Below are 25,290 nucleotides of genomic sequence, written 5' to 3' on the forward strand. Positions count from 1 at the left end.
TATATATATATATATATATATATATATATACATATATATATATATATACATATATACATACACATATATATATACATATATACATACACATATATATACATATATATACCCCTCGCAGATGTTTGTACAAGGCCCTGCAGCGTCCAACAAGTCTGCATGTGGACCCTTCTGGCTCTTGAGTTAGACAGCCAGGGGACAGACCATGGTCTGGACCCTGCGGACATGTATCTACACCCGGCCTGCACTCAAAATGGTTCTTACCCGTTACTGGAAGCCAGTCCCACTGGTGAAGCATGAGGTATCCAAAAGTTCAACATTACAAAGCAGGGGTTCAGGGTAAGGGAATCGCCTCTGGGGAGGGTAACCATACTTGGCTTGGAAAAAGCATGCAGTTTGTAGTATGCATACATTATGTATGAGGCATTGTGCATAAAAAGGAGAAAACCATGTTTGTGATGTTAGTTGTCAAGCCTGGAAGTGTGATGCAGTATCAACATGATGCTCTATTTTTTCTGCGAGTTGAAGATTCCATATTCTGTATTTCATTTCTCAAAAATGATTGCATGTATACTGCATCATCTTCCTTTGAGGGCAAAGGAGAATCAAAATATGTTAACATAAGTTCAAACTTTAACTCCTCACATCTTGTTCTTTCGTTTCTGATACTTAGTCACCATGTCTTGTAAACTGGAGGTGGGAGGGGAATGAGACACAAACACAAAAAAACAAGAAGCAGAAATAAGTGAGTTTCAAATGGAAAAGAAAAGAACAATGGCTGCAAGAAAAATAAAAACAATAAGTCATGGTCTTAAAAACACAGCTTGTGATTGAATATTTATAATGTCTGGTTTTTAGCGATACATATTGCTCAAGATGTTTACCCAGAATTTTTGCTTTTTTCTGACTTTTGCTCTGCGTAACCCTTACGAAGTGCGAGGGGGGCACTATTTACTGTTATTTGGATGACTGGAATTCTTCTACGCACATAAACGAGCAAATAAACTCAGCTCTGCGCAGTAAGGTGCAGGTCACTGAGAGAAGCAGAGCGGCACGGAATGAGGCTGAACGGAGATTACTTCCTCTGACTGATGAGGCCAAGTACATAAAAAAGGAGCTCCAAATTATGTGCGGCAGTTTTCAATGCCTAAATATTTAAGAGAGTGTGAATAAGAGATGACTGAGACTGAGACTGGCTCGCTGATTGCCATCTCCAAAAGCTCAGTGAATAGTGCATTCATCCAGATATTGTCTCTTTTTCTATCTCTTTTTTTACCCACTTAAACACACGGAGAAGCTCTCTTAAGGTATACATTAAATAAAGGGTCCTCAATGTAGCAAGTGTTACCTGTTGATGAGATCCTCATTGTCATCACTCTCCATCTCATCCTCAATAGCAGCCTGGAGGTCGCCGATCCTCTTGAAGGCCAGCTTGAGATCTGCCTGGAGACTCTGGTTGGCTGCTTCCAAACTCTCAATATCCATTTCCTAAAGAGACAGGGATACATTTCAGTCTAACTAAGGAGGCACGTGTTTTTGCATTTAGATTACCTTTGCTACGGTCATGTAACATTCACTTATAGGTAATATTGAAAAACAGTAATAATTTAAGAACGCTTTTAAATGTAATCTTTTACGAATCTTAAAATTAATATTATATTATTTTTCTCACTGTACATGAGTGTTGTTACTGTTAACTAAAATTTCAAATACCAAAAAGCTGAAAAATATTAAATAAATATTACATAAATATTAGATAAAAAATGCAAAGCTCAAAAATTACAAATGAAACTAAATGAAGTAAAATAAGTTTAATAAATAAAATTACTAATACTAACACTGAAATAAAACTAAAACTAAATAGAAATATTAAAATACAAACTAATAAAAATTAAACAAAAATTTAAATTTATATTATTTGAAACAATGTTTCTATTGTTTTATTTTTTAGACAAAATGTAATAGAAATTATCATTTTGATTAGCCATTTATTGGTTATTGGCCAAAACCTGAAAATTAGTATATATATTAGTAACTGACTCTTCTTTAAAGATTTAGTTCAGATAATAAATTCAGTAGTGAAAAAAACAGAACACATCTCTCAAAATGTAATAATTTGTGCATCTGTTCCATTATTTTCTATATCTGAATTGATTAAATAAAATTCTGGATTCACCAGCCATTGTGGCCATTGGCAAAAAAGTTGATCTGTGAGGTTAGGCACTAATATCTCACTGTTCCTATTCATCCCAAAGGGGTTCAGGTCTGGACTTCATGAAGGCCAATCCATTTCTTTCTCACCACCAGACTTAGTAAATAATTTCTTTATTGACCTCATATCATGTTGGAAGAAAGAAGAGCTCTCTTCAAACTTTTACCAAAATGTTGCACACCATTTTTTTTAGTATGTCACTGTATGCTATAATTTTATGATCTGTCTGGAATTAAGAGGTTTAATCAAACTTGATAACTAGAGGGTCCATATTCGGTGTATGTAACATTTCTGCTTTCATCACATGCTTGGGGATAATTCACTCATTTATTCCCCTCATGTAATTCCAAACCTGTATGCCTTTCTTCATGGAATATAAAAGAAGATACTCCGAGAAAAGTCTCAGTGTTTTTTGACCATACAATGGAATTCAACAGGCTTTAATGTTCCTAACATTCCTCAAAATATCTTTTTTTATGTTCTGCAGAAGAAAGAAGAAGTCAAACCGGTTTGGAATGACATGAGGGTAAGTAAATGATGACAGAACTTTAATTTTTGGGTGCACTATGCCTTCAAGACACTTCAGAATGAGAACGTCAGTGAAGCAGAACAGGCTTCTCACCAGCTCGTGTTTCTTGCGGCTGGCTTCCGCTTCCTTCTTGGCCAGCTCGGCCATCTCCTCCTTGATGTCTCGGATCTGCCTCAGGAGACGCTTGTTCTGCTCTTTCTCCCGGTTCTCGCTGGCACTGCGTTGGTCTCGTTCCTCAGTCAACTTCTCGAGATTCTCTTTCAGCCTCGCTACAAGACTCTGAAGAAGACACAATCACTTATTTAACACATATGCAGCAATAACGTGCACCATCGCTTTCAGTGTTTCTGGACCCACTGCAAGTCTAGCACTGAAATATGCAAGATTGTCAAGCTATCCATATGGTATGAAACTCCAAATAACTTCCAAAGCAACTTTTCTGTGATTTTTCACACCAAAGGTGGGCTGTGCTGGCATCGAAACACAGAAATATCTGCAGATTAGGAAAACAGACATTCTTTACAGCTTCGGATGGGCATGGTTTAAACAAGCTGCCTTTAGAGATAACACTGCCCAAGCCTGAACTGAGCTATACGTCCAACAAATCAGTAATAACAGCGCTTTTAAATCGCTTCTGTTGACAGATTTCGCTGTGGGCGCAGTAGACATTTGTAATTTGTGCAGAGTGCCAATTGTAATTCTGCAGGTGAGCAGGAGCACCCAACAGAGATGAACGATGAAGAGGACTGGCTGTTGGAAAATGTCACTTAAGGAGCAAAAAACCCATTAAATCAAACAAAACAAAACGCTGAAATAATGTGCATCAGAGGAAACACATTAATTACACTAGTTGCAATGCAAAAACAGATGACCCGCTGCCTCCAGCAACAAAAAATATCAGACATGAAATGAAATGTACATTTCCTCTCTAAAAGGGGACTGACACTGTTGATTTGAAAAAGACAGAGGGGGGATGGAAATAATCCACATTTTGTATTTTAAGACACTTCTAGTACAAGGTTTAAAGGTCTATAAAGCAGTGGGCCAATGGGGAAGGCCTGGTGAGTGTGTAGATTCATTTCTCCATTATCTGACACTTCAGTGCCTGCGCACTGACCTTTTGACACTTCCAGCAGCCCCCTGCTCAGCCCACATAAGCACATGCATCGGGCCAACTCACCTCCAAGCGTTTGACCTGTGTCTTCTCAAACTCCATCTTGGTCTCCAGCTCACGGATCTTGGCCTCCTGCCGGCTGACCAGAGACTTGTCCACCATGGACTGCTCTTGGAACTCTAGCTGACTCTGCAGGGCTGTGAGCTGCCAAACACACACATACATAGTGCGAATTCACACAAATACACTGAGAAAGGACAGCAATCTGTATTTCATGGAAATACTGAGTATGACTATTATCTGCTGAGCAGCGACTCAAAGAGACAAAGCCCTCACCACCACGGGGTGTCTTTAGAGAGGCCTACCTGGTTTATCAGCCTTTAAACCAGCTCTGCTGCTCTACATTGAGGGATAAGTCAAAGCCAGTTCAGACCAGAATTGAGGTTCTGATACTTGCTCGATTACACAGGTATCAAATGCGTTATTCAAACCCCATTACTGTGCCATGTCTGCATATAGCAAGTCATTTCAAAGAGTAAAAATATTCTGTGCCAAGAATTACATTTTTTTGCTGAATACACTTGTGGCCAGATAGAGTTTTTTATTACAAATTACTCAACTTTGAGTTTTATGAGGGGGAAACCAACTGTTCCCTACAGTATGGGACAAGAAATTGGCAAGGAGAGAGTAGAGTCTGATGCTGAGAGGAGAAGATGGATTCTATAATTGAAGAGTCAAATGGTGAGGGGGCGGAGTCTGTCCCTATCATTGAAGAGTCAAATGGTGAGGGGGCGGAGACTGTCCCTATCACTGAAGAGTCAAATGGTGAGGGGGCGGAGTCGATCCATATCACTGAAGAGTCAAATGGTGAGGGGGCGGAGTCTGTCCCTATCATTGAAGAGTCAAATGGTGAGGGGGCGGAGTCTGTCCCTATCATTGAAGAGTCAAATTATGAGGGGGCGGAGTCTGTTCATATCATTAAAGATTCAAATAGTGAGGGGGTGGAGCCTTCTACCATTAAAGAATCAACACATGTGTTTGACTTGAAGCGGTGCTGCACAGACCGATCAGTGTATGACATCAAAGCACCGTGAGAATGATTCGAACACATATGGAGCTGTTTTTGCTCTTGCTGTATTTTGATTTCATATATCAATCTGTCTGCGCAGCGCCGCTTCAAGCCAAACACACCTAATTGGTTGAGAGTGTTGGAGTCTGATCCTATCATTAAAATGCCAAATGCTGAAAGGGGTGGAGTCTGATCCTATCATTAAAAAGAATCAAATGCTGAAAGGGACAAATCCTGATTCTACATTAAAAAGTAAAATGCTGAGGGGGCGGAGTCTGATCATGTAATTAAAGATTCAAAACCTGAGGAAGTGGAGTCTGATGCTATCATTAAAGAGTCAGTGGTTAAAGGGGCAGAGTTTAATCCTATCATTAAAGAGTCGAATGACCTTAGCTAACCTTAGACAGAAATAAAACAAAACAGTAGCTGAATTCTAATTCAGTCCACTTAGGATGTACTCTGAGAATGCAAGTAACAGTGTTGACTTTGTGAATATGCATTTCTGTAAGGATGCCAAAGTGAATTCACCTTCTCCTGGACGTCCTGTTTCTCCTTCATGGCCTCCTCCAGCTGGGCCTGCAGGTCACTGATCTGGGCCAGATTCTGTGTGGACTGCACAAGAACACACCACAGAGGGATCAGAGTCTTCTACACATCACAGGACAACCTGAACCTACAATTCCTTAATATTTATCCACTTGAAGAGATCTGAAAGTCATTTGTTATGCTATATACATGATATCTTTAAGTGTGCACATTTTCTGTATGTATGAAATATTCAAATGACTGAAATAGATCAGTTATTATGGTGAATTTTGCATTGTTTATAAAGGTGGACTTCATTTTCTTCATTTTACTCATGCATGCTGTCTAGTATAGCATTAAAAAACAGCATGTAGAGAACATACAAAGGAAGTGGGCAATATGCACTATGATCATGTTATTTTGGTGATATATCTTACAGTACATTGCAAACCATTTAGCTACTGACAGACAAGCAATCTTATGGTCTGTAATGACATCTCACATAAATTTGGCAGCAATAAATGGCATTTTAACAGAAGCATAAATGAAATGGAGTGGAGAGAGATTTAACTACGAGACTGTCTGAGACTGTTTCAAAACCTGTGCAGTGTTCCCATAAATGAACCATAGAGCTGGTGAAGTAAACCAAGGGGAATAGGGCTGTTCCATTGGAGAGGATCTGTTTACTTAGGGTCTGTGGAGATACATCACTCATCTCTACACATCGCTGCCATAGCAGCATGCTGTGTTTAAAACACTCTTAATGACAATTATCCCACGCGCTCAAATACACGACAATCGCTGCAGTGACGCCTTCGCACTGGCAACCAATCAGAGAGAAATACAAAGTGCTCCATCTGCACACACTAAATGATGTTGTCGATTTGATTTGCATGATGGAAGCATGTTGCCGAGAAACAGCTATGAATCATACTGGAAAATGTCAAATATGCTGAAATCATGTAGCATGCAATATGCGCAGTGGTAAAAAATATATATAATCAAAAAGGACAACACAACTGTTAATAAAAACGCTTTTAAGGCCTGTTTCACACCGCTCTTGCTATGCAATAGCACTTTGCTTGCTGTAACCTGTTAAATATGGGTTCCACAATAAGCACACACTGCTTTGTGAAACATGTGCAGTGTGAAACATGCCTCAAAATATAATTATATATATAATCCACAGATTCAAAATAAATATATTACATATCAGAATTATAATGATATATATTATTATATATTATATTATAATTATATATCATGGATATTCAATATCAATAAATCTGTTATTTTAAAAAGTTATATATAATCATTTTGATATGTTATAAATGTGAATGTTATTTTAAAAATACTGTATAATTTATTAAATGACATTTTGCTCATATTGAACTTTCATGATACAAAAAAAAACAAAACATAAATGTACATACACATCTACTCTGTGTGCGATGATGACAAGAGAGGCTCTGTATAGCGATCTGACAGGCATGAGTGCCGGAGAGAGTTACCTGGGCAACGGCGGCTTTGTGTTTCTTCATGAGTTCGTTCATGTCCTCCTGATCCTCCTCCATGCGAGACTGCAGGTCATTCTTCTCCCTCTGCAAACGGCTCAGCTGCTCTTCAAGCTGCATGAAAATCAAACAAAAGCATAAGACAAACACAAATATGACTGTAAATTGAAATTAAAAAATGTCTGAGTAATGGAAAACAACCACTCTGACTGAGATGCTCAGCATTCTGGCATGTTAAATTACATGTTCTAGTTGGCATGGCATTCACAACCCATTTTACTTTCATATTACAATGCACTTCCGGGGATAATTGGTTTAAAAAAATATGTAGGACAGATCTTGAATTTATGCATCAGGAACTGATTGGGTCCCAGAACGTGTTATAGCTATTTTTATTGATACAGACAGCAGCAAATAGACAATGGACTTAACACAGTCAGACTCAAACCTCTGCAGGTCAGGAACACACGCAGCTAACCACTCTGACTTCAGCTCTCATTTATATTTTCAAACTGAAAGCCCAGCTCCTTTTAATTCCTTAAAGAGATAATTTTCCTGTCACCCCGTCACTAAACAGTAGCTGCTTGCTTTGTATAAATCCCTGAGAACACAGCACCTTCTGCCAATTAGAGATGAACACTTCAATGCCTGCTCTGTCAAACAGTATCAGAGGTCTAATTCCATTCAATAATAATTACCTCAACAATACAGCCAGCTAATCTCTGAGGAGTAACTTTCAAATCTATTAGTGAAAGCAAAAAGTGTAGACACATTGCACATTACTTGTGAATTAGTGAGCATACAATGTTTTGTAAAAACATCCTCGTGAAGGCAGCTTGCGTTTTCTTTCACTCATTCCCTCTCTTTCACAAATCAATACAAATGAATTTAATTGAAAGGGGTTATATTCTACACTATTTTTTTTTTAGCAGTTTACTTGTTTCCCTGATATGCACCAAAATGTCACCATTTTCACCATCTCTGATCCAAAACAGACTCCTACTGTTTCTTTAAAGGGGTCATCGGATGCTCCATGCACTTTTACAAGTTGTTTGAACTAAAATGTGTGTTGGCAGTGTGTGTACACAACCACCCTATAATGATAAAAATCCAACCAGTGTTTTTTTTTTTTTTTTAATCTACTAAAATTTTTACCCCTTCCTCAAATCGAACCGATCTCAGATGAATCGCCTGCGATTTTGAACGTGATTTTGTGTAGCTTGTCAGTGAACTACGGCTCTGTGTAGTAAATGCCGCTCCATCTGAAAGCACGTGCTGGAGATTTACTACTAATCACCAGAAGCAGCTTTACTGACGAGATGCGCATGAAAATCGCATTCGATTTTTTGCACAGCCCTAGTACTGATAAACGATACTCCCTATTTTCTGTACAGTTCCATTTCACACCTTTAAACTCTGTCTGGAAGGTGTATTGTATCAAACCTATACTTCACCTTCAAATCCTCTAGTGGAAATCCATGAGCTCCCTTGGGGGAAGGGGTGACAGACAAACCAGAAGCTAATCAGATAGTGATCATGACCAGACCATTTATCACAGCCTTGCTAATCAATACGACAATATTTAGAAAAGAGACAGGTTCAGCAAAACCCACAAAAACACTCTGCACCAAAACAATGCTTGAGCGTGGCTGCGACTTTATAGAAAATTAAATGTTCACTGCACCCTTCTGTCAGAGTGTCTCTTGCTCCAGAGAGCTGAGCAAGTATGGCAGGCGGCGACGAGACAAAAAAAAGAAAAAGAAAACAATATGGAGACAGCATCAGGGGAACAGCATCTGCAGAATTTGGCTGCATCCGTCTCTCCTGATATCACGTCATAATACGCTACAGTGAGGACACAATTACACAATTTTCTCCACGCTGAAATAATACTGAATCAATGACAGAATTATTAAAGTGTAATGTGTTTCACACTGATACATCCTGTTCAAATTAGAGACGACATTGGAAATGTGCTATTATGGGCGGAAATCATTTCCCCGTGGTAAGTAATTGAAATGACATCCTGGCTCCCACCTATGGTGGATGAAGACAGGTGGTGTACTTTGTCTGTGTGTGTGAGATGATCTTGCTCTGACTCTAACAAACAATTCAGTTTTGTTCTTTTTCAAAGACCGACAGACTTACCGCCTGCTTGGATTTAGATATGTCATCCATTTGGACATGGAGGTCCTCGATCTCCACTTCCATTGATTTTCGGGCTTTGACTGCAGCAGCACAAGTGAACTCTGACTCCTCGAGCTGTGAAGAGCTCACACACATAAGTAAAATGTACGTTTCTGACCGGATGTCATATATGATGTGTTAACTACAGAGCCCAGGAGAGCTGAGAAACAGACCTGGTTCTTGAGCTGAGCGATCTCTCTCTTGCTGGGAGCGTTGTTCTTCAGGTGATCCAGCATGACCTGGGCATCAGCCAGCAAGGCCTTTGTGCGCTTAAGGTCTTTTCTCAGACGCTTTTCTGTCTCCACATCTCTGTGGCTCACCTGAAAACACCAAAGACATTTTACATACCGGTTTTATATAAATATACTCTTTAAATCTTGTACACACTCAAGCAAAGACCTTTATTTACATGATTTGCTCGACTAGTGCTAAACCAGAAGTTCAGGGATGATTTGGATTTACCCCAAAAAGTGTGAAATGAGTCATTAGCATTTTTGGTCTGTGATTTACAGAAAGATGTTACACTTTAAATGTATATACAGCACTGTTTAAAAAACTGGAGTTTGTAAGATTTTTTAAAATGGTTTTGAAAGAAGACTCTTATGCTCACCAGGGCTGCATTTATTTATTCAAAAATACAGTAAAAACAGGAAAATGTTAAAATATTATTACAATTTTTAAATGTAATTTATTCCTGTGAGGGCAAAGCTGAATTTTCAGCACCCATTACTCCAGTTTTCAGTGTCACATGAACCTTTACAGATCATCTAATCATCTAATATACATGTTTAATTGGATTCTTTCTATTCTTATAAATATAAAGTTTTAAATCATTAAGTATTTTTCTGAAATATAAATCTTTTATAACATTATAAATGTCTTTACTGTCACTTTTGATCAATTTAATGCACCCTTGTTGAATAAAATGTTGTTTAAATGCGTAATATTTTTACATGCTTAATATACTTAATATTAAAGAAACTTTTGATACAGTTTTTGTCAAAAATTCTTTTGTAAGGACATAAAAGTCTTTACTTCCACTTTTGATCAATGTAATGCATTGTTGCGGAATAAATGGAAAAAAAAAATCATACTGACCACAAACTTTTGAATGGCTAAAAGGAGTACACACGTACATAACTAAAAGCTACAAAACATTTAATTTCAGGTCTGTAAACAAAGTCTGTCAAAAATAAATAAATACATAAAATAAATTAAAAAATAAAATTAGAAAATTCACTTAAGTGATATGCAATATTGCTTAACTACCATATTCTAAACCATATTTCAAACCTTGATATAGTACTGTAAATATAGTATATAGTAAGTAAGAAAAGTACCTGGTCTTGAGCGCTCATCAGCTTGGCTTCCAGGTCTCTCCTCTCACGCAAGACCTTCTGCTTCTCTTCATACTCCTCCTCCAGCTGCACCTCCATTTGCTTGAGCTGCTCACACACAAGCATAGTAACAGAACATCATGGAGGATTTTGTGAAGAAGGTTTGCCCTGAAGAGTCAATCCAGACATATAAACACATTCCCTAAAAGTGTCTTTAGATGCTTCTGAGCACCTTCAAGTGTCAATCAAGGGACTCGGTTGTGAGAAAGAAGGGTAATTATGGGATGCACTGTACTGGCAGCTTGATTGGTTAAGTGGAGAGGAGGGAAAGGTGAACTATACGTGAGGAAAATAAAATAGCAGCCCCATGAATTATACATCAAAACAAAACTCAGTGAGTTCAGCTTATCTGCACCTCCGCGGCAAAGACACTCCACAAATATGAAAGGCGCTATCTGCAACAAGAGCTGCGCTGAACAATGCTGAATGAAAATTCTTATTCAACACATGGGCGAATACGTCTTGTTTATTTATGTTGTACAGGAGTTGAAACGAGCTCTGCATAAGAACTGAACATCAGCAATTAAAAAGTTATAAATTGAACACTCTTGAACATCTGAAACCAGTTGTAAAGTATTCTGAGCATGTTTAAGTGGTGTTAGCTGGTGACTTGAACATGTGTATGGGAGCTCTAAAGGGCTATTATTACATTTTTTTGTAATCCAAATTTTCTCATAATTTTGACATAACAAAAGATGTTTTTCTGAGATATCGACTTATTTTTGCAGTGATCAGAATAAATTCAGAGCAACCTTTGAGTCTTCATCTTGACAAAATTTGTTATTAAAAGAAAATAATAATAATAATAAGGTTTTGGTTAATACAGTAACGCATTATTTTACAGTGCAGTACAGGGCATGCAAAATTTCGGGCATTTACTGGTGAACCACTGATGTCACATGGACTATTTTAATGATGTCCTTACTACCTTTCTGTGCCTTGAACATGTCAGTTGCAATGCTGTCTATGCAGGGTCAGAAAGCTCTCGGATTTCATCAAAAATACCTTAATTTGGGTTCCGAATATGAACAAAGGTCTTACAGGTTTGGAACAACATGAGGGTGAGTAATTAATGACAGAATTTTCAGGAGACACAAAAGAGCAATAAATTCTGGGTTCACGTGGTGTCTGAAACATGGCTCTCTGTGTGCGCGCTTTAAAGTGCAAAAAACAGCGAGTGAATAACGAATTGAATTCTCTTTGACCTCTTCTTGCGCTTGAATGGTTTAAAACTCTTGAATGTTTAAATAGGCAACACGTGCAAATGATCAACTATGATCCATTTCTCCTCTACAAGCGAGTGAACAACGCAAATCAAGGAAGGAATTTTATATCACTAATTCAAGATACATTTTGGTAGCCTGACTGGAAAACACAACAGCCCCGGGACGTTGGGCTAGCGATTTTGCGAGCCCTGCAGTAAAATATTTCACTTTATACTAATATTTACTGTAAAAGAATACTAATATTATTTAATACATATATTACATAATATTAATACTAATTAGAATAATTAATTATTCAATAAATGAATAATAATCATATACAAATAGCTCCACAAAATTCAGCATTTGCATAATGAAGACTTAATTAATTTAAAGATAAATAATATATACATTCACACACACAAACACACACACACACATATATACAGTATATACATATATATATATATATATATATATATATATATATACAGTACATTTGTATATATTTTTTTCTATTCATAATTTCAGTCTTCGTTATATATATATATATATATGTATGAAATTATGAATATTTCATACAATGAAGCTAACTTGCCAAAGGTTGTAATAATTATTAGCAGTTATTGTTGTATAACAGCTAGTTGACTGTAACATACCTTCTTGCTGCAGGACTGTCTGATCTCCTCCACCTCGTCGTCTTTGCTCTCAATCTCTTTCGAATGTGTCTGTCTCAGTCTCTCCATCTCCATCTCCAGACGGAGCTTGGCCTGCAGGTCACAACATCAATAGCTCAGTGAATGCAAATCCACACCTTCTGCAAGCATGCATGCATTGGAATCCACTGGAACAGGCGCTATGTGCATAAAGATGCATACAAAATATCCCTGTCGCACAGGTCAATAAAACGCTTTGTAATTATTTTTATAATGTATGCATACTGTGAGTACGGACAGTTTCTTCATACTGACACATCAGCTGAATTTACATGAATTAGCATATTACGCATGGCAGATGAAAATTGCGTGCGTAGAGAATGTACATCATTCTAAGAAAAACACATTAAACATCAGGCAGCTCGATACAATGTATATCCTTATTCTTATGACATGATGTCACGAGTGTACTGTACGGCTGGTCGGAGTGTGGTGTGTTTGTGCTTAGGTTTACTTAGACAAAGTTTGGAGACAAAATTGTAGCAAAAGTTAGTGAAAATTAATAAAGTTAATTCATAAAATGTGATCGTGTGTGTGTGTGTGTGTTTGATTACCTGCTCCAGCATCTGAATGGTTCCAGCCTGCTCATCAAGTTCTTCTTCTTGATCTTTGACCTTTGCCTCAAGGTCACGAAGCTGCTTTTTAACCTTGGCCAATGACGCCTCGTCCTTTGACTCCTGTGAGTTCAGATCTTGAAGCTCAGCCTCCATTTGCTCGAGCTTCAGATTGACAGCACATATCTCCAGATCCTTATCCTGAGAGAGCAGAGAAAAACTCATTTAGCACAACTCAGTCTGGACTCAGCACGCACAGACACGTGTACGTCACAGCCGGGAAAGTTCTACGAGTGAGAGACAACAAAGGAGGATGATATAAGAGAGGTTGCTGACCTCCAGTTGTTGTCTAAGGCTGAACACTTCCCCGGTCAGCATGTCTTTCTCTCTGCTCAGTTTCTCTCGCAGACTCTTCTCTCTCTGCACCTCCTCCTGAGACTGAGTCTGCTCCGAGTCAAACCTGCAGACATCGTATGCACACAAAAAACACACCATCAACAAGCTTAATCTCAAAAAAGACGCTTTGCTCTCTCTGTTCCTGTGGTGGAACGAGATGTCATCGAGCACCTGATCTGCTGAGAGCATCACAAATCATTCCACGAGCACTAAACGTCAACCATGATAGCGCTTCATAATAATACTAGCCTAAATATTTAAAAATTAATAAATAAAATAAACAATTAAAATAAAAGTCATAGGGAAGTTAAATTGGCAGTTCACCCAAAAAAAGAAACTTGTCATCCTTTACTTACTCGTGTAATTTCAAACCTGAATGACATACTTTCTTCTGTGGAACAAAATGAAGATTTTTGAAAAAACATTGGTAAGTCAACCGTTTCGGTTACCACTGATTTCCACTCTACGGTCAAAACACACCAAGACATTATTCAAAATTCCTTCTTTAACGTTTCACAGAAGAAAGTAAGTCACACAGTTTTAGAATTCAAGCTGACAATTACACATTTTTGAGACAATATCAATGGATAATTTGTTTTAACTGTATTCATTTCTTTCTTTTTTTTTCAGGGAATGAAGCAAATATTATTTAACAAAGAGATAAAAACCCACTTTGAAATGAAATTTAATTGAAAAAAAAAAAACAATGTTATTTTAGAACGTTTTGTTAAGTATGACAGTTTTTGTCCACGACAGTATCGTTTACAGTGCCGTGAAAAGGTTTTTGCCCCTTCCTGTTTTTTTAATTTTTTGCATATTTGTCACACTTAAAAGATTCAGATCATCAAACCAATTTTAATATTACGCAAAGATAATGCAAGTAAATACAAAATGCCGTTTTTAAATGATAATTTCATTTATTAAGGGAAAAAAGCTGTCCAAACCTACCTGGCCCTACGTGAAAAATTAATTGCCCCTCCTCTTAAATCATGAAAGAACTGTGATTATTAAAAAAACAGGAAGGGGGCAAAAACTTTTTCACACCACTGTATCTATTTCCGCCAGTAAAAAAAAATCAATTTCATACAATTTGCTGTCATTAAATTGTATTATGTGTATATCATGATGACTACCATCTGCTTCCCTGCTCTTTAGATATCAATATTTGTCATTGAAAAACCTATATTAGTTGACCACTAGTCATAATATATACAATAACTAAAGCAAATTTTTAATTCTTCAATCACTAATCACTCTAATCAAAGCACAATTTTAATGTATCTGAAATACTTACAAAAAAACAAAAAAAAAAAACATTTAGTAACACTTTAGTATAGGGACCAATTCTCACTATTAACTAGATGCTTATTAACATGCATATTATTAAAATATTGGCTGTTTATTAGTACATATAAAGCACATATTCTGCATGACCACATTCTAAATACCTAATCCTAAACTTAACAACTACCTTACTAACTATTAATAAGCAGCAAATTAGGAGTTTCTTGAGGCAAAAGTCGTAGTTAATGCGAGAATTGGACCTTAAAATAAAGTGTGATCAAAAAGTTTTACCAAAAACAAATAACATGATACAAAACAACAAGAACAAAAAATAACATACCTGCTTTTCCTAAAATAGCCAAGCATAGCAGAGTGTTGAGAATCTAAAACTCATCTAAGCTTTACAGTATTGTGTGTGACGTGTGTCAGGAGGGGCATTAGGGAAAAGTGTTCTGATTGGGTTAACTTGTAAGTGGGCAACAATGAGCAAGGAGGGGGGAGTCGTGACGCTTTGGGGCAAATCAATTCGTTCTTTTCCTTTTTTCCTATTTCTCTCTCTCGTTCTCCACCCCCTTCTCTCCAAGGCCCTGTTATGATCCCGTAAATGAGCCTTATGCAACTCTTCGTGTTAATCCGAGCCCCACAGAGAGATGAAGGGCCGCTCTCCTTGCCCTCCCCCCATCTCTCCTACTGGCTAAATCTGCCGTCACACTGAGCCTCAGGCTGATCATTATAGAGTGGACTTTCTCACATCCCCTCCGCAGTGACAGGCACAGCCTCCGCCTGTTTACTCAAGAGTCTAAAGAGGCTTAGCTGCAGCACCTTTACACATTAACCACGTCACTCTGCTTACAGCCTTCTGCTCTGAGTAATGATAGTCTTACAGATTTAATTTTCAGATGCTTGTTACTGAGGCCCTGGTGGGCTGCTCTTAAGGCTTATTCACAACAAGGATGAAAATTATAACTATAAAGATTTTATAATCGTTCTAATTCTATGAGAACTGATTCACATACAAATAAGAAATAACACTCTTATCAGAGTGTTCTTTTAATAAAGGGATTAAAAGAGAAGTTAATGGTTTAAATCGGTATGAAAAACTGTTCTGTTCTGTGAATCAGAATGGAAATACAGCAGATCTGTATTGATACCCAGCACTATAGCATACAGTTATAAAGAACAGGATTTTGGGCCAATGAGATGTCACTTTGGGTACAGAAAAGAGACATACGAGCACCAAATATCTTGCTGCGCCATGAAGTGCTCCGTAAGAGGTGTAATAATCCATTTCCTTAGTAAATCTTTATCTGGTCTGACTCACTTGCGCTGTTTCTTCTCCAGGTCGTGGTTGCGGCTCTGCTGCCCCTCTAGGTGCAGTTTGGTATCCTGCAGCTCGGCTGTCAGTCTCTGGCATTTCTTCTTCAGCTGCTGCGACACGCGCTGCACCTCTTCATTGTCCGCCTGCAGGTCTGTCAGCTAAACACACAGATTCTCAGTGAGTCTGTACAGGTGGATATTTCCATCCAGTGTGTGTCTTGTCTAGATGTATGAGTTTCAGCTAATACGTTCAAGTTTGAGACAGTACGTGCTGTTGTGTTGGACCACAATGACAATTCGAGTGAAGTCTGAGTCTTTATGATGCGTGGGTTAGTTTGGTGGAATAAAGTCAGTAGAAACGCACTATTATTAAAATTAAGGACAATACTGATTTCCAGAAAAAAAACATAAATAAATAAATATATGATAATAGATATGTAACCAATATTATTCATTCCTAGACATTCCTTGTAGGTGCTGGCAAAATGACCAGAGCTGTTAGCGTTTGAGTGTGTAACAGTGTTATTTGTGTGTCTAAGACGTCCTTACCTTTCTCTCCAGCTGCCTCTTGTTTTGCTGCTCCACCTCCAGTTTGTCATCAAACTCTTGCTGGAGTCTCTTCTTGGTAAACTCGATCTCTCTGATGGCTCTCTCATACTTGAGCCTCCATTCTCCTCCTGAAAACACAATTCATTGCAAAATGGCCTTGTGTGTTTACTCAAATGCAAAGGCTGTTATTTAATTAAATAAATATGTCAGTGCTTCAAAGTGAAGTGGTGGCACTCTGTTTTGTCTGCTGCACATAGTCCAAGTCCTCAACAGGTTCAGTGCACTTGAAGTTCGTGGTGCAATTTGAGATGTCTGATATCTATCATAAAGCAGTTACATCACATTATTTGGCATCAAAATTGCAATATAATTTTCGAGATGAAACACTGTGGGCCACATTGTCTACGGTCATTCCCTGAAGAGAGCCGAGGTTTAAAGTATGGACCTCTGCCAAGGAAATTTCACAACAATCCTTATGATTATGGCTCACACAAAATCCCATTCAGCGAATTTGACAGCTATCTATCAAACTGGGAAAAACTGCAAATACACACAATAAATCGAAGCAGGAAATTGAAATGCTCTGAAACGTAGATATGAGAGGTGGCTTTAGCAATGGCATGCCAATCCACGTCACCATTAGAGAACGTAATTGCTGGAAAGTGGAATAAATCAAATGTTCATGGATTAGCATTAAGCCTTAGAGATAAGCTGTGTGACACAGAGGTGAGAACAAGCAGTCACCAGTCTGACACATGCATTAAAATGAGCTCTGTTCATGACAGCAGTGATTCTAAGAAGAGCACTACTGAGTATGATCACGGTCAGGCTTTCACAGAGAACACGCTGCCCACCAATAGGAGAAGAAATAGAAGGGACACAGAGAAAGAAGTAAGAGTAAGTGTGTGTATGTTGGGGGGAGAAAGAGAGACCTTGAGAAAATCAGAGGCCACTTTCCAGGAATAGGGTGTAAAATATGGCCTAAAGTAATTATTTCCCTTTCATCAAGTTTATAGTGAAAGGAAGTCCTTAACCTTCAAAAAATACTGATCATCAGCCTCAGAGGATCAAGGTAAACTGAAAACTAAACAGAGACAGATTATTATATTTTCTTTCTTTTTTTTTAATATGACATTTGTAATCGGTTCAACCCTTTTTCCAAAGAAATCCATTTGAAAATAAATAAATTTTAAAACCCTGATTCATGTGACTGATATTTTCTATTAGTAAACAAACTGACCAATTCATTTATTTAAATAAATGAGCCGGAATCGGTAACAGGGTTGCCAATTTAAGATTTCACTAATCAGGTGCTTGCTAGTTTGGTGCTAAATGTTGGTTTGTAGTATTTACTATAATATAAGAAAAATATTAATTAAAATAAAATAACTGGTAAAGGGATCGAATGGTTGAGCTTGATAAATGCAGTCAACACTGTAATATTTGTAAAAATTGACAAAATGTGATAAAATAATTCTTCACATCATGATGTAGAAAGGGTCTAGTTATCTATTGGGCAATACAAAAAATTCACAAAATTGACATGAACAGGGTTGCATTCAAAATGTGCGACAAAATAACTTTATATTTAGCAGTAGTTTGATGATAAATTAATTAAATTGTTAGATACAGTCAACAAGGTAATAATCTCTGAGGTGGGCCCAAAAAAAATTTATCTGATGTGTTTAAAAGTTACTTTTCACGCTAGGTAGATCAAGTTTAAATATCTAACAGCTCTCAAAGCAAAATACATGGATTTTTGTCTCTTATACGTTAAAAAAAATGAGACACCAAATTTTCCCTCTTCACGAAAATTCCAGAAACACAAGTATAAAGGAATGAAAAAGAGTGAGAGAGACAGGGAGACTGAGAGAGAGAGAGAGAGAGAGAGAGAATGCGGATGTTTGGTGTTTTCAGTGCCCCCAGGCATTTCCATATAAACAGCTTAATGAGGAGCAGCAGCTCTGATGCTACAGATTATTTTCTCATTTGTCTGGAGGCGCCACGCTGAAATGCTCAGCACACCTGAAGCTCTCCTCCTCACCAGAGAGTCATGGGCCGCCACACTCATGGAAATCCTCCCAGATAACCCTTCAATTCTGCCAAAATGATTCAGGAGGGCTCTGATAGTTTTCGCTTAAAGCTCAGCCATCATGAGGGAATCCCTTCACTGAGACCCCATTATACGTTCGATTCCAAACTCGCTCTGTCCAGGAAGTGACATCACAAACTCACCTGTGTCATCGTCATCCATTTCCCCGTTGAGCTCTGATGCGCGTATGAGTCGTGCCTCCATCACCTCCATCTCCATAGACTCCATCTGCTTCTTCATGGCATCAAACTTGGCCTGACACGCAAACACACACACACAGACTCAGAACACATCAGCTCTATGTTCTACAGGGAAATACTCAGACCATCTGCTCACACAGGCAAACTTGAGTCTAAGAGACACATAAACACACACCCACAAGGCATTCAGAGACAAACACATGCAGTCTCTCGCTCACACATGCTACGTCTTTCACATTGATATTTAATTTGAGACGACACAATTTGTATACGGCTCACGCTCTGCTGCATGAACTGCAGTGTCTGCATTGGCAGAAAATATCTATTTCAGGCAGGAGGAGATTTCCTCAGAAAACCATCAAGTCAAACTCTGCTTCTGTTCAGAAGTGTGTGTGTGTGTGGTACCTGTAGATCCTTCATGTCTTTCTCTAGCCTCAGTCTCTCCGAGGTCTCGGACTCCAGAAGTTGCGAGGCAGATTCGCCCGTGTTGCGCTCATCTGCAAGCTCTGATGACAGTTCTGAGATCTGAAACACACAAGTGTGCGTCCACTAGATGTGTCACACATGCTCTATGCAAACTTAAGAATACTTCACATCTGTATTATCACACACATATTTCACACACAGATGATGGATTTTTTTGTAACGTGGTGAGATGCTGACGATGTGAGGTGTGTGACGGTGTGATTTTGTATTTTTATTTTTAATGTAATACTAGTATATGTATCGTAATAACTTTATATTTAAATGTTATTATGGATGCCTTATCTTGGACATATAAATGTACGGCTGTATTATACTTGAAGTGTAATTTTATTCTTTAAGACCTATCTCTGTTTATTATGTTGCTTGTAGTAATTAAACAACAATATTCAGAAGAAAAAAATCTCTGAGCTGAAAACCTTTGGCAGCTTTTATAAGTATTAATGTATTGTACTGTATCTAATAATCAAGCACTTGAAGATGGTGCCAGTCATTGTTTTGTTTTGTTTTTTAGGTATTGCTGAATGTTTATTTGAATACTACCTTTTAATTAATTTGTTTCTTAGTTAATTTGTTTTTAGATGTATACAGATTTTTTTTTTTTTACAAAAAGTAAGTACATTTTCCTTTGTGTAAAAATTGTGTAAAAATGTATATATTATCTGAAGTATATATATTAAATGTATACTATTTAATTATATTAAATATTATTAATATATGTCAATACTATATAAATTAATGTAAATAATAAATTATATTATTCAAATATTAAATATTATTGTATAATAATAATACTTTACTAATGTTTTCTTGAATAATTCATTTCATGGCATTGTTTTATGTATTAATATTTATATTAATATGTAACTTTTTAAATAAAAAGAGTTATGTTAATTAGTATAGCTCCTTTCATTTTTGCTGTTAACCTGAATTATTTATTTAATGTAACTGATTTAATTAGTTGATATTTATATTAATATGTAACTTTTTAAATAAAATGAATTACTTGGAACCCCATTCATTTTTGCTGTTATCACAAATTCCTTATCTGGAATCATGAAATTCCATTGGCATTAGTATTGCATGTTCACGGTGTGTGTGTGTGTGTTCACTACTCACTGCAGTGTGTGTGCACTTGAATGGGTTAAATGCAGAGCACAAATTCTGAGTATGGGACACCATACTTGGCTTCACGTCACCTCACTTTCGCTAACTGAAATTTTGGTATGTGGTATGTGATAAACATGTTTAAACAATTGAGTTTCTTTAAATTGAATTTGAATTGAATCTGAACTGAATTTGAAGTCAATCTAAATTTAATTTGAAGTGAATTGAATTTCAGCACTAACCTTGCTTTCCAGTCGGTCACTATTGAGTCTCAACTCATTCCTCTCCTTCTCCACTTTTTCCAGCTTCAACTTGAGTTGCTGAATTTCCTCCTAAAGACAGACAATCAGAGGAACACAATAAGACAGCCAGAAAGACAGGATGACAAGATATTCAGCTGATATGTAGAGAAATGACCACACACAGTCAGACATTGAGACGCTATGACATCCACTATATTTAGCGAAGTATAGAGATAGACAGGTGAGATCAATTAGAAACGGTAACAGAATGACAGACAGGTAGAAAGTCTGTCCTGTTCAGAGTCTCTGTGACTCTGCTTCCGCAAACCTCCTCCCACTTTCCTAAACTTTTCTTTTGCTAACTTGAGAGAACTGCAGGCTACAGCCAATCGGTTACAGCTCTGAAGGCTGTTTGTGCAGAGGAGATAGTGACTCTGTGTTTGTTTTTTAAAAGCAGGCTGTTTTGAGGCAGTGTCAGCACCTGTCTGTCTCTCGCAGGAGCACGCCTGACTGCATGGCTACACAAGCACTCAGCGGGACACGGCACAGCGGACGAAACCCACACGCACGCGCACATGCTCTGTGACATGCTAATGCACTCCCCGCGGGAAGTAGAGTTGCTTTTGATCCAGCCAGCTATATACGTAATGTATGCATACACACAGCCCTGCCACTCTCCCCACACAAGCACACACACAACTCTACAAACACTCGGATTGAGGCGAAGCCGCAGAGACAGTAATCAAAGAGAAGGGCGCTTTGGGTGCGATTTTAAATAGTAATTTCTACATTGGGTGGCCCTACTTATCAATTTCACAGTGTTCTCAAATTAAATTAAATTTGATTTAATATTTAGGAAATATTTAAATGTAATATTTGAAAAAAAAATGAATTTAATATTTCAAAAAATAAATAAACAAATACTATTTTAAAAATCATTTCATATGCCAACCACACAAATTAATTCAATTTGAGACCTTTTATTTTTCATATTTCTGGCATAAATACACAGTCAGTCATCGAGTAATTCAATTAAACTTCAATACTACTTGGCAGCTGATTTAAACCCTGCATAAGATTTACATGCTGCAGGAACAGGGCCGATTCAAATAATAGAGGATTATCTGGAAACCCAATTAGACAGGCCCAATTCAGCACATTAACGGAGCCGAGTCCGCGCCCGTTGCGTTCGAGCTACGTCTAATTTGTCACGGCAAGAAAGCTTCGGTACAGAACCGCAGCTCATTTGCCACGCTTTGACCACAACAAATGCCACAAACAGCCATCTAAACAGCTTGTAAGAGACGGCGAAATCAGGAAGAGCTTCCTAATTAACATGGCAGTCTGGAGGAAATGGTGCCTGGGAGCCCTGGGGCCTGGCAGGAGGAACTAAGTGTTACGTACGAAAGGATGCGATTCCAACTAAATCGGCCACAACCCTTCCGACAGGTGTGTGTTGTGAATTTGAATACGGATCAGCAGGTGGCATTCATCCGCGCGTATGAACACAAGGACATTTGAGCGCACTCACACGTGTCTGCAAGGGCACCTGTTCACACTGTGTCTTTAGGCAATGAGTTAATTAGACACTCGATTGGCATTCGTGAAATGCCCAGCTCCCTCTACTGTCATTTCCGCTGAACGTCAAAGAAACTTGGGGAGGAGCCAGCGAGCTTCAAAGAAGCCCACGTGGAGTTGTTCTCCTTTCAGATGCCCCCGCCAGAGACAAACAGAAAGGAGGAGAGAGGAAAGACAGAGAAATCTGGAGCGACCAAAGGCTTAGAACGCACTCTAAAACTGGAACAGACTTTAAGGTGCTGAGATCCCTCCATTATCGATCGGAGAGAGAAATTGATTTTGCATTGTGGCAACTGTGGTTTGCAAGAGGAAGCCTGGTCCCACATGACTGTCTCTCAGGGATCTGCCGTAACGATTCAACTCAACACTTCTTGTCTTGACATTATTAAATACATCCTACAAAACAGAAATGACTCCATCACACACTTAGGTCTTTCCACTTCCACTTTCCACTCACTTTTTTAGATTTGGAAGAGGATATGATACTGAGATTCTGTCTAAAACTGTTTTCATCACTAGGTCAGGGGCCTTTGTAGTGTTACATAACCAGACATTTAATTATCAGTGTAATGGTTCAATTTGCAGATTATTCTAGCCAAGAAATACACAACAGAATGGAAGAGACCATTTAATGACATGTAAAATAACTGACCATAGGTCATTTTGTTGAAAAATACTATAACATTAATAATATGCTATTTATTTCCATTACCATTCAAAAATTTAGGGTCAATAAGATTTTTTTAATGTTTTTGAAAGAAGTCTCCTATGCTCATCAAGGCTGCATTTATTTGACAAGAAAATACAGTCAAAATTATTACAATTTAAAATAACTGTTTTCTATTGTAACATAGTCATTATTCAAGTCCTCAGTGTCACATGATCCTTCAGAAATCATTCTAATATTCTGATTTGCTGCTAAAGAAACATTTCTTATTAAACATTGATGCATTTTTTTTTATTATTTGACAAAGTTCAAAAGAACAGCAGTTATTTGAAATAGAAATCTTTTGTAACATTATTAAAAAACATCTTACCCCAAAATTTTGAAAGGTAGTGTATAAGTAAGACATGTTAATACAGTATTTAATAAAATAATAAAAAAGACTGAATGTCCATTTGTGGCAGGTTGTAGACAAAAACCAATGTTTTCACCAACATACCTCATTACCAATTATTTCACAAACATATCTTTGAAAACGACATAATATAAAATTATACTTGTCAATATTTAAATTTTGTAAGTGCCTCAAACAAAGTCCTTGAAAAATTATTTCAAATATCTGATATCACTAGCTGGAAAACCAAATCCTGTGATTATTTATTTCTCAACAGCATTTATTTGTGTACCTTGACTCCCAGAAATTGTGTAAAGCCAGCCAATAAGAATAGAGCTTGTCAGAAAAAGAAAGTGTTGGCATTTTTGCATGTAATATTCATTACATAGTGACTGCCAAATCCATGGGCGTCTGAGGTTACAGCCCATGAAGAAACTTTCTACAGCAACAGTCCAGTACAAATCCCTACACTGATCTCTCAGTCTAGTGTGAAGCACAGGTTTCTGACATGTGCTTGACAAAAGATTTCTTTCTAAAGAAATAAATACCTCTGGGGACAGGTTGCTGTGATTCAGAGGCATCCAGACAAAGCTCTTTGTTGGGACAATAATTTTATAGAAAGCGGAAAATAACAGTGAACCCGCCAGCAAATGGAAAGCTGCAGTACTTATTCAAGAACTTCTTCAAAGAAGTCAAACAAATCTAGAGGTACACAAGACATCTTTTATGGCAACAGCTATAAAGCAGCTCACCTACAAATCAGTGTTACAAAAGACGCCTTACAAGGGGCCCTGCTAAACAACAGAGGCAAAAGAACAGGGTCTAAATGAAGAAAACAACCTCTACCAACATCTACGATACCAACAACAGCCCACAAGTGCAAACAACCTCATTCAAACTTTACTGAGACAGGGGCCCAGTCTTCTCAGGAGACAGAGACAGAGTCGCAGGCAACTGTAGGACCGGCCCTCACATCCTGAGCCAATCCCACTGAGGGTATATATACAGTGGGGCAAAAAAGTATTTAGTCAGTCACCAATTGTGCAAGTTCTCCCACTTAAAAAGATGAGAGAGGCCTGTAATTTTCATCATAGGTATACCTCAACTATGAGAGACAAAATGAGAAAAAAAAAATCCAGAAAATCACATTTTAGGATTTTTAAAGAATTTATTTGCAAATTATGGTGGAAAAATTGGTGGCTGACTAAATACTTTTTTTCCCCACTGTATGAGTGTGGAAGTGAGAAAATGAGAATAGAGCACAAAGGATCAGAGACTGAAAGGAAGACAGAACAAAATAGAAGACGCCAGGGCTTAAACCCAAAAAGAGACAGAGTGAGTGGCAAAGCAGAAATTAATGTAATGGACAGAGAGGGGGCAGGCGAGAGTGCAAGGCACTCAGTGGCGGAAGAATCGATAGGCCTGTGATGGAGGGCAGTGGGGCAGGTGGCTTCTTCCCCGGATATGCGCTGATTGAATGTTATCTGTCAGCGGGGGACACAGCCAGAGGGATTTTCTCAAGACAGCAACGACATTCTGATGGACTCTTGACACAAACCTCAGGACAAATGAACTCGAGCACTGAGAGCTCGGACTGGGAGCAAAAAAGAGATGCTCAAACACAAAACATTTCCACTCTGGTGGGACAAAAAGTGGCTTAAAATGTCTTTAATATTTCAGTGGTATGTATATTGTTAATAATTTACAGTATGAATTCTTTTTTATAAGGTAAAGAGAACTTACCTTCCGCTTCTTGAAGGCCTGTCGGGCCAGGTAGCCCCTGCATGCAGCCTGAAACAGGGTGATGTTGCATCTGGTCTGGATATCTCGGTTTTCCTCTAACTTAGCCAAAACACCTGCTCTGAAGAACACCTGCAAATAGACCACTGCTATGAGAAATTTGGAAATAGAACAAACTTTCTGACCAATACATATATATATATATATATATATATATATATATAT

The 25,290-nt window shown here is 37.8% G+C and overlaps 1 protein-coding gene across 1 annotated transcript in view; it reads right to left on the reverse strand.

Moving 5' to 3' along the window:
* Positions 1–25,290, reverse strand: part of LOC107690467 (unconventional myosin-XVIIIa-like) — a 107,747-nt gene that overhangs the window by 9,211 nt on the left and 73,246 nt on the right. The window contains exons 22-39 of the mRNA XM_016488821.1: positions 25,069–25,197; positions 20,690–20,779; positions 19,263–19,382; positions 18,801–18,912; positions 16,566–16,693; positions 16,021–16,175; positions 13,356–13,479; positions 13,020–13,220; positions 12,409–12,519; positions 10,488–10,592; positions 9,321–9,467; positions 9,109–9,222; positions 6,958–7,074; positions 5,450–5,533; positions 3,919–4,056; positions 2,832–3,017; positions 1,346–1,485; positions 643–687 (exon numbers count right to left, since the gene is read on the reverse strand). Of these exons, the coding sequence (XP_016344307.1) occupies positions 643–687; positions 1,346–1,485; positions 2,832–3,017; positions 3,919–4,056; positions 5,450–5,533; positions 6,958–7,074; positions 9,109–9,222; positions 9,321–9,467; positions 10,488–10,592; positions 12,409–12,519; positions 13,020–13,220; positions 13,356–13,479; positions 16,021–16,175; positions 16,566–16,693; positions 18,801–18,912; positions 19,263–19,382; positions 20,690–20,779; positions 25,069–25,197 (2,246 nt within the window). The remainder of the gene's footprint in view (positions 1–642; positions 688–1,345; positions 1,486–2,831; positions 3,018–3,918; positions 4,057–5,449; positions 5,534–6,957; positions 7,075–9,108; positions 9,223–9,320; positions 9,468–10,487; positions 10,593–12,408; positions 12,520–13,019; positions 13,221–13,355; positions 13,480–16,020; positions 16,176–16,565; positions 16,694–18,800; positions 18,913–19,262; positions 19,383–20,689; positions 20,780–25,068; positions 25,198–25,290) is intronic.

The sequence above is a fragment of the Sinocyclocheilus anshuiensis genome, unplaced genomic scaffold, assembly GCF_001515605.1.
Source record: "Sinocyclocheilus anshuiensis isolate Anshui unplaced genomic scaffold, SAMN03320099.WGS_v1.1 scaffold1455, whole genome shotgun sequence".
Lineage (NCBI taxonomy): Eukaryota > Metazoa > Chordata > Actinopteri > Cypriniformes > Cyprinidae > Sinocyclocheilus > Sinocyclocheilus anshuiensis.